General features: G+C 50.4%; 1 protein-coding gene and 1 long non-coding RNA gene across 2 annotated transcripts in view; one reads left to right on the top strand and one right to left on the bottom strand.

The window, feature by feature from the left end:
• Nucleotides 1-338: 338 nt before the first annotated feature.
• The window catches only part of GRIK3 (glutamate ionotropic receptor kainate type subunit 3), a 108,052-nt gene continuing 98,617 nt past the window's right edge, over nt 339-9,773 (bottom strand). The window contains exons 13-16 of the mRNA XM_066982496.1: nt 9,447-9,664; nt 3,314-3,536; nt 2,830-3,080; nt 339-2,126 (exon numbers count right to left, since the gene is read on the bottom strand). Coding sequence (XP_066838597.1) covers nt 1,932-2,126; nt 2,830-3,080; nt 3,314-3,536; nt 9,447-9,664 — 887 coding nt within the window. The 3' untranslated portion in view covers nt 339-1,931. The remainder of the gene's footprint in view (nt 2,127-2,829; nt 3,081-3,313; nt 3,537-9,446; nt 9,665-9,773) is intronic.
• On the top strand, nt 2,139-5,166 carry LOC106038011 (uncharacterized). Its single transcript, XR_007166698.2, has 4 exons — nt 2,139-2,255; nt 2,857-3,069; nt 4,552-4,638; nt 4,747-5,166. It is a non-coding gene; the product is annotated as an uncharacterized lncRNA (long non-coding RNA).

The raw sequence follows: 9,773 nt of genomic DNA, 5'->3' as shown, positions 1-9,773 counted from the left end.
AAAGACAACATAACCTCTACTGCTCCGACAAGCCTAAGGATTGGCAAAGAAGTGCAGAAAATATGTCATTAGCTTTGGGAAACAGCCACGTTTCCCAGTCCGTCCTCTGCTGTAGGTGTTTGGTCAGCAAACTGTGAAGATGATGATGCGCGTTGAGTTGGCAGCTTTCAACTCTGATTTTTCATGGTTTCTATGAAAAGGTGAAAATAAACGTAAATTCTTTGCATATCTTTATGTGAGTCAAAATATGACAAATCTAGCTTTTTTGTTTCGGGTCACTGTGTTGCTTCTTCACATCATGGAAAGACAAAATAAGGACAAATTATGGTCTGTGATGGGGGGGGGGGGAGGAAGCAGAGATCTCCCCTTCAGCTAATTTGCTAATTCTGATCAGCTCCAAAGATAACCTTCATATAACTGAGACTGAGAAAGAAACAGGTGGGAAAAACCTCTCAACTGGGCTGCAGCAGGTTTGTCCCTTTGGGCCCAGACAAACCCTGCAGAAAGCCTCGTGGCTCGGGGAGTGGGGGTGTCCAGCAGCAGGGCGCCGTCACGTCTGCCAGGGAAAGAGGTTGCTCTTCTCATCAACGCCCGTGTTTTTTAACCAGAGCTTTTAAGCACCTTGCAGTACTCCTCGGGATGTTCCGGGTTTCCATGGGCAGGGCCGTTTCTGTTGGTTTTGTTTAGCAGATGGCCGGGGAGAAACTCATCCGCGGAGGGACGGAGTGGCGCGGCGTCACTCGGGCGGTGCGTTCGGTCAGCAGAGGGGTCTTTGGTAATTCTGACGAGATGATCCGCAGGACCAGCCTCCTGAATTGAGCAACCTGAAAATAAGAACACAGTCTGGGGAAGATTTCTTCGAAAGATGTTAGCGTGTTTGTGTAAATGGCGTGGAGATGCTGCCAGCAGGGCTGCGGGTCACCAGGGCAGGGCGAGGGGGTGTCAGGTTTGGCTCACACAGTGCTGTTTGTCCCAGGCCAGCCCCGGCCCTGCAGGCTGAGGCTTTGCCTCTCAGGTCTCTGGTGCCACGTGGAGCATTTAGTCCTAAACCACGCGTACTGTCCTCTCCTGGTCTGAGTGTGAGCGTGACGGAGCCGCAGTGTCACCGTGGGCTGGCGTTGGGGCGCTTGCACTCGGAGGTGGCACAGTCCCCATGCACGCGGTCCTGTTCTTGGCCAGGACTCTGGTCACTCGAGCTTGCTCTCCCCTTCGGGGTCAGCTGTCTCAGGTCTACTGATGAACATTTCGGTTGCCTTCTCCCTCCAGGCCCCCACGTGGACTTCGTGCTGTGGTGACTCCAGCCAGCACGGCTGGGGGGCAAAGAGCCACCACGAGCTGCGTCGTTGTACGGTGCAGCCTGAGAGCATCGCAGAGCTTCGCAGGCGCTTTCCTCGTTCCTGGCCAGCGTGCCCTAAATGTGTTGTGTCCGTCACTTTGGGATGGGTGCTCACTCGGACCGTTGCTCACTCCACACCCGGAGGGGCAAAGTGTTTCTTTTTATTGCCATGCTAAAGAAGCCTTGCTCAGGGGCTCCTCGTTACCCACCGAGGGTCAGTTTGGCTCAATTCGTTTTTGCCTCCGTGTGTTTTCGGTATGTAAACATCAGACTCCTGGATGGTAGTGTGTTTGGACTCCATGAGGCCTGTAGGATCTAAGCTGTAAAAAAATAAGGAACGGAAAATAACAAAAATGGAAAATAACGGAAAAGCCCCAGGACCCATGTCACAGTCCGTGCTCTGCAGTTGGTGCTTCTGTGCCGGTGATTGATGCAGCTGTGTTTTAAAGGCCTTGATCTTGAAATGAACCAAACCAAGCTTTTTTTTTCTCTTTTTTTTTTCTTTTTTTTTTTTTAATCCTTTCTTCCCTAGTTAAGAGTGCATCCAGCTTTGACTGACACGATTCCTTCCCTCCCGCCCCCCAGGTCCCATTCCCTAGGGAAACACGGGTGTCAATCCAGTGTTGCAGGTCATGTTGTCCTTCCCTGGCAGCCGTCGGTCGTTGAAGGTGTGCATGTTGATCACGGCGTCCGTCTTCACCATGACGGGGGGCTGGGGCTTGTGCTTGACCCGCCGCTGGCAGGTGAGCGACAGCCGGATCTCATCAGCCATGGCGCTGCAGAAGGAGCGCTGGGGAGAAGCGGGGACAGAAAGCACCGTTACCGGACGAAAAGTACCGTTACCAACCCAGAATGTGCCACTCGCCTCTGCCTGAGCAGGAGGCTGCTGAAACTAGGCTCTGCAGTGGACAATTGCCAGGTTTGGGCTGCGTTTAAGGCATCGGCTGTGCTTGGTGGGACTTCAGTGGGCCTCTGGTTGACCCTCTCTGCTTTGGGAAGAGCTGTGCCTTTGACATGCTAAACCGTGCAGAAAGCAGAGCTGGAGGTGACTGTTGGAGTGCCGGTGCTCTGGGTGGTACCTGCTGGCTGGCTGCCGGGGGTCTGGTGGGTTTGTGAGTCAGGGCTAGCAAATCCTGCGGGCTTGCTAGGGGGCAGGTTTCCTTTACCTATCCAGTCCAGTTTGCTTTGCTTTCTGGTCGTGCATGTGAATGCACTCTCCAGTTACTGTACCATGACACGCAGGAAAGAGGGAAAACCCCAAAAGAAGTCATCTTGTTCCACCAGCACTAACCAGCCTCTGCAGGCAGGGCAGGCAGTGAGCCTTGGGGAATGGCACTCGTGGGGTGTGGGCACAGGGAGGGGGCTCCAGGCTCTGTGCCCCCCGGGCAGGGTCAGAGTCCCTCTGCCAATCTCCCTGCCCGTCCCCGAGGTCGCAGTGCAAAACCCTCAGTGCTGGGCTAGTGGTGGTGCAGGGAAACGGAGGGGATCGGTACCTGCTCGCGCTCTGCCGTTTTGCGCAGCTTGTAGATGAACTCCACCATGGCCACGAAGACTGAGAGCACCAGGCCTGCTGCCAAAACGATGAAAATCCCACCGATGTTTTGGATGCCCAGAGCGCTGGCCTCCTTGTTCTCATCCTCAGGGCAGCCGTTGCCCCGCCACCACTTCTCCTTCATCACGTGCAGCTTGTCCTCCTCCTGCAGCTGGAGGATGGCGATGGTGATCTTGTCCCGGTACGGGGAGCCTGGGGAGGGGGAATGCCATTACACACGGATGGGAAAGTTAGACAAAAACTACACGAAGTAGGGACTGCATCTGTTGGGAGGGCTGTTCAGACCTCCCTTCAGCTGGCAGACAGTGTAAGCTTTGGTATTTGGAAATGGACAGTTGGGAGTGGGTTATGTGATCCCATCCGTCGTATGTCTGGTGACCAGCCCCCCTCCTGGGCTACCTACAGAACCCCCCAGTGCCCCTTACCCATGGGAGTCCCAATGCCGTAGCCTTTGGAGTCGATGAGCCCCCCGATCTGAGTCAGGTTGCAGTTCCTCTGGGTGATGTACTCGATGGTGGTCGACTCCATCAGCAGGGCGTAGTCGGCCGTGAGGGTTCGCTGGATGCCTTCCTCGTTGCTTTTAACCAGTGCCGTGGGTTTGCTGCTCATGAAGGCCCACATTTTTTCAAATGTGGAAATTTTGGATTTCTGGAAAAACAATACCCCCCATCCCCAAAATACTAATTAATAGCCTATTCACTGCAAAAAAATGGTGTTTTTACAATAAATAGATAAATTCCAGTTTGAGAACAGGCTCCCTAATGGGACTATTGCCAGTTTGCCATGTCTTAAATATCTCTTAAGTTTTCTGCCCACTATTGTGTGGCATCAAATTGCCATTAAAAGAGACAGATTCCAGCACACTTCACCTTATGCAAATAAATGCTTAGTAAAAAAGAGTCACAGCTCCGCAGACCAGGAGCTGTAGGTGGAACTGAACTATTCCTCTGCTTCAGCAAGGCCCTGCCGTGATGCCCTGCAGAACTGCTGGTGTGACAGGCTATCAGTATATCTGCTTGAATGTATTAGTTTCCTAACCAGAATTTTGTTTATGCTGTAATGTTTCTGCACAATGAGAGAAGACAGGGAACATTTCAGAGGGCATGTTTTTCTCCCTCTCACACACTCTATTATATTTCTGTCTTTCCCCAAGCATCACAAGGAAACATGTCTCCTCTGAGATATGTGCAACTGCCAAACAAATTTAACATATCCACGTAAACAGAGGCTTAGAAATATTCAAGAAGATTGTCTTACAGCTAAAAATAAATGTGGATATTCTTCCACTATCAGTAGGCATTGTGTTAGAAAAGGGGGAATGTGTTGTCTAGCTTGCTGCTCATATGAATGTTTTTTTCTCCTAGAAATGTGTTGGGTGAGAATATGGTTATTTTGTATCTTTCCATAACACGTTGCATGTAGCATTTATCTATGGCCACCTTCTGAATTGTCCCTGTGTAGGCTGTCGCTGGAGACTTCACCTGCCCTGGAAGAGGCACGTTAGCTTTCTCGCAAAGTGCCTCCTGCCGCGGTCAGTGGGAGAGCGCAGCTCTGCACGGCTGGCTGGGCTTGGGAAGAGCACTTGGATAGTGAGGCTGGTGGTCATGCTGCTGCCTGCTCCCTTAGGTGCTGTTCTTTTTACCTACTTTCTTATTTTTCCTAGATTTATCTTTGCCTTCTTAGTTTTTAGAGGCCAGTTTAGTCAGCCAAAACATCCACAACAGCCCTTAGCAGGAGCCTGAAGCTGCCGGTAAGTCTCTGCTTTGCTGCGACTGAGGCTAGCGGCTCACCTGCAGCTGCAGGAGTTGCTGTGGCAGAAGCTGCACTTTGTTCTAGCCGTTGTTTCTCCCTGTTTCAGGTCTGTGGCCTTCCATAAAGAAGCAGGACGTGGAGCCCTGGCCCATCCCCTGCTGCCACTGCTCCCCCTCGTTTTTTCAATATGATCCAAAATATGCCAGCATAGGTTATTTTGATAAAACACTAGAAAAAAGGGTAAATTAACTAACCAAAATAGTCCCTCATCATGCTTGATATATTCCAAATGCTTTGCCTATCCACCTCCTTTTCTCAGTGTGTTTAACAAACGTACTATTATGGACCCGTTTCTTGCTGGTTAAAATTCATACTTGCTATAATCCACTTGATGAACCTGCAGCTCTGGAGCAAACTGCATTCAAGAGGCAGGATAATCTCCCTCACTCGAAAATCCGGTCCAGTGCCTGTAAGGTAGATTTGTGGCATCTATCAAGCCTCAAAGAGCAGCAAGAAATGTAGCCTCCAAAAGGATTATTAAATATCTGTGCATTACGATGGGTAATTGAAATGAATAGCGTACTCGACTTGCTGATAACGACTTGTTTAACATTTATATAGTTCGGATCAGAGGCCTCTGGGTTCACTGGCTCTCCCTTTTGCTCTTTCTCTTCCTGCGTTTAATGCTCCTCGGGTGTTGACACAGGGCTCTTAAACAACATCAGTGTTCTCCCAGTTTAAAGCACAGAGCAAAATAAACTGGCAAAAAATCAATAGGCTGCATTTAGTGAAGCTAATAGGACTTGCATGAGGCATTGTAGCTCTTCAGGCGACTTAAATTACATGAGACAGGGCTCCCTGGAACAGAAAAAACACTTTTCTCATCTTAACTCACTCCCTTTGACCTGCTCCAAGGACTTAATTGTGTTCCAGGACGCCAAGACGAGCGCTGCTTTTGCGGCTCCGGCACTGCTCAGGGTGCGTGGGCTGGGGCAGGAGCCTCCCTACAGCGAGAGCTGCTCGTGGCACCGCAGAGCTAGTGATGAGCACACCGTGCCCTAGCAATTCCCGTCCTCGTCGTGGCCTTGTGTCTCCCCGCAGCAGGTGCCACTGCTTTCTGTGGCCTCATCTTTCCCGGAGAGAAGGACGAGGTTGCTGGTGTTGGCAAGGGCATGTTGAACCCGCGGAGAAGGCGAGGCGATGCAGGCTCTCCCCGTTGTCTGAAACCTGCCACCGCCTCCTCACCAGGAATTTATTTCCCATTCGTTTCTTTAACTTGGCTAACGGGAGATAAGAGCGCTCCTTTCCCAAGTACAGATCCACCAGCTGTAATTCTCGGCGCAGGACTAGCAGGTTGATGGACCCGGCTATTTGTTAAAAGTCCAATTTAGGAGCAATTGCCAGTCATCGTGAGAGCAGTCATCAGTCAAAAATTGCATGAGCAACCCCGGGGAGCGTGTGGTGCTCCAGCTCCCAGATCCTTCCACAAGCTGCAGCCACGATCTGTTTTGTGCTTATCAGGGAGAGAAGTTGCTCCTTCCTCCCTTCCCTCCTCAGCTCTTCAGCCGTACTTCAGAAGTGGCCGTTTATTTATGGGAACGTGGATGACGGCACCTGGGAACATACCGTTCAGATAGGCAAAACCATCTTCATTAGGCACAATAATTCATTAGCAGTAAATTAATTGTCAGTAAGGAATGCACATAAATTGTGTTGATGTCGCTGGGCTTTTTATGGACGTTTTATTTTGCAGGACCTCTGATTTTATGGCTTGTCATCTACCCAAAAAAAATCCTCTCTGGGGTTTGTTACTGGTTTGAACTGGTATTTGCGGTGCGGTGGCTAGGTGCACATTTCTTCTTGATGGAAGCAACGCGTGCTGCTGTGGGCTGCGTACAAGGAGGTGAGGTGGTGGCAGGCAGCGAGCCCCCGCAGGAAGCCCTGGCTCCCCTGCCCCATGGGATCCTCTCTTTGCTGCCCAGGGTGGATGAAGGGAACCCGCAGCATGGCTCTGAGATGAATCCCCCGAGAGCAGTTCCATCGTGAGCTCCCCAGCGCTGGGAATAACGGAGATTATTGCTAATAAGCGGAGGCGGCGGCTGAAAGCTGTTAATCAGCGCCTCCGGGGTTTGCACCAGGGGGCTGTGTCTCTATCCTGCTTGCATCTCTCCCACTGACTCGTCTGAGTTTTGGCCAGGGTAAATAACGTCCGAATCTGGTCCTTGAGACGGCACCTTAATCAGCCCCTGCCTTGGCGCTAAATGGAACGCGTGTAGGAAAAGCTGAGTACCAGCCCCTCGGAATGCAGCAAATGCAACGAGCACCGAGAACGCCTCCAAAGTCATTCTTTAGAGTCACAGCTCAGAAGCTGTCTTTAATAACCAATGCTTCAAGACCAGTCACCCAAATAAATTAATGGAATAGTTTAGAGGAGCCAATATAAGGCATCTTGCCAAGACATATATGCTTTTTTATCAGTGAAATTGGCAAGAAAGTAACTTTCAGGCTTACGATTTTCAATTCCAGCCTGTATGAAAAAATAAATTGATTTTCACTGACGGAAGATACTTACTCTTGAGGATTTAACATTTCTGTACAAGTGAATATATATGTACACACATCCACACACTCTCACACCCGTACGCCAAACGACACATTAAACCCAGCATTTGTTGAGAGCGAGAGAGCATCTCCTGCAAGATATGAAGGATTTCTGGCATGATTTGCCATGAAAGCTAGATGCTGCTCCTAAATTAATTGATCTGTTTATTCCTGTAACTCAATCTGCATTGCCAGGGAAGAAATAGCTTCTCAAAAGTTCTTTTCATGAAGTCGAAGTCTGCCAGTGCAGCTAGGAAAAGGCTGGCTTCTGCTTCCCGTTTGCCGTAGGTGGTGGGGCCGCACAGGCGAGCCCGTGGGGCCGTGTTGGCACACCCACGGACACGGACCTGGCTTGGCCCACGAGAGAACTTCTGCAGGGACGCGGTGGGCTCGGCATGAGCCCTTCACCAGCCCAACACTAGGCAGCAGAACCGTTCAGCATTTTGGGACCATGCTTTCCACCAGGGTTTCTCTGACACAGAGCACGAGGTCGGTCACTGCCCTGCACCCTCCTGGACCTTCGTGCTCCTGGGGGACGTCCCTGAGAGTGTGATGCCAGCCAAGCAGCTTCGCCGAACCCGCCGCAGGATTTCTCCCTTGATTTCACCAAGGACTTGCTGTGGGGTGGGGGGACACTCATCGAGGCCTTAAATTGCTCTCCCCTATTTCCTGTGCACAAAGGGCAAGTGAGCATGGCATCCCACACGAGCGCTCCCACTGCACCAGTAATTGAACGCTTGTCAGAGGGGACATCCCTGATAATTCATCTCCAAACAGCAATAATAATAAAACAGCAAAAGGAAAATACACTGCGTCAATAAACCCTGCCAAATGCCCGTTAGGAGCCCGAGGAATTATTCTGATGGATAATGATAGGAAGCAATAAAGATGCTATGGCCTTGATGATTTAAAAAAAAAGATAGAGTTTCCTTTTATTTCCATATAAAACTCTTATTGGAAAGGGTAGTTAAAGCACACCAGTAAAAGTCAGCCTCCTCCTACAGCTGCTGTGGGCTTGGACGGCAGCGTGAGGCAGCTGGCCCTGCCGCAGACAAACGTGGTGCCCCTGCTCTGCTGCGGCAAGCAAGCAGCAGCCTGCTATTCCCTGCAATATTTGCATTTCCCAGATTAATTAAAGATCAAACCAAACAAAACCCTCCATGCGGCTTTACCAGGCTGTGTTGCTGCCTGTCAAAATAAGCATGGAGACTTGGAAAGGAGCGTGACTCCTTAACCGAGTCATGGCCAAGAAGAGTTCCCCAGGGGCTGCTCAGGGCCCTCCCAGGCTGCACGCCGTGAGCCTTGCCTTGCTTTAAACCTAAATTCCTCTGCAAGCCAGGGTGCTCATTGCTTAGGTTAATCACCCCTCAATTCTAGTCCTTTTTTCTCTCTCTTTTTGAAAAGTGTGTTTTTACAGGCCAGCTGTGGTTTCAAAGGTCTCTTTAACTTTCAGTTTCTTTCCGTTTTTCAGGCACTAGTGAAATGATGAGTGTCCTTAGCACCTTCCTCTGCAGTGTTGACTAAATTCGGAAACCTCACTTTAAACAGAAGAAATAAATGTAGTTTGGTTCTGATGCATTGGTGGTGTTACCTCGCATCGGAATCAGAGATTAATAAAACCTGACTACGTTAATGTGGATACCTGAAGGACAGGAAAGATAATTTCAGCTGTAAAAAACACCAGGCCCTTTGCAGCATGTGTCCAGGCTGAGTTTTTGTTTGTTCTCTGCCCCTGCAGGCTGGCCGGGCAGCCGCGGGGGCTCTGTGCAGTGGTTAGTGCAGACACAAGGCAGGAATGGCAGTGGGTGGGATGGGAAAACAGGGGCGATGCCTAAGGAATGGAAGAGTTTTCTGCAGGGCTTTAATGTAAGATACACCCGTCGTGTTCTGCCTAATGTGTGCTTCATATTTGGGTGTCTGAGTGAACACTGGGTACAGTCCCCAGAGCTGTAAAATCAATGTGATTTTATAATTGTGGCCTCAGTCAGCAACTGGAAGGGGGGGATTTAGCTGTGATGTGAATCTAGGCAAGCTAAGCTGACGGGTCGAGGTCTTAACAAAGATGCGAGACAGAAGCAACCTGCTCGTACAGAGGAGCAGTGATGGCTTAAGAGGCTTTTTGTCTCTGGGTCTTGTTCTCGCTCCTGTTGGCTGGGCAGGGCTGCGTCTCTGCCAGGGTGGTGGAAAGCCTGTGCCGGGTCTCACCTTGAAGAAGGTCATGGTAGCTCCATCCTTCACTGCTCCGTACTCTATTTTTGTCTGCTTTGCCAAGTCGTCTGCCGAGTCGATGGGGGATTCCATCCTCTCCACCGTCAGGAAGGCGGCAAGGTTGGCCGTGTAGGACGAGATGATAATTAGGGTGAAGAACCACCATATGCCACCAATGATCCGTGTAGATAGAGCTTTGGGCATCAGCTCCGAGCCTGGGGTGGGAGAGGGAGTGGGAGGGGAGAGGAAACAAAAGCGAGAAAGGACGCGTTTTATATATACGTGCGTACATTATATACATATGTATAGATGAAGGATTAGGTT

This window comes from Anser cygnoides, chromosome 24 (assembly GCF_040182565.1).
Source record: "Anser cygnoides isolate HZ-2024a breed goose chromosome 24, Taihu_goose_T2T_genome, whole genome shotgun sequence".
In the NCBI taxonomy this organism is placed as follows: Eukaryota; Metazoa; Chordata; class Aves; order Anseriformes; family Anatidae; genus Anser; species Anser cygnoides.
This window is presented reverse-complemented; position numbering and strand designations above follow the sequence as displayed.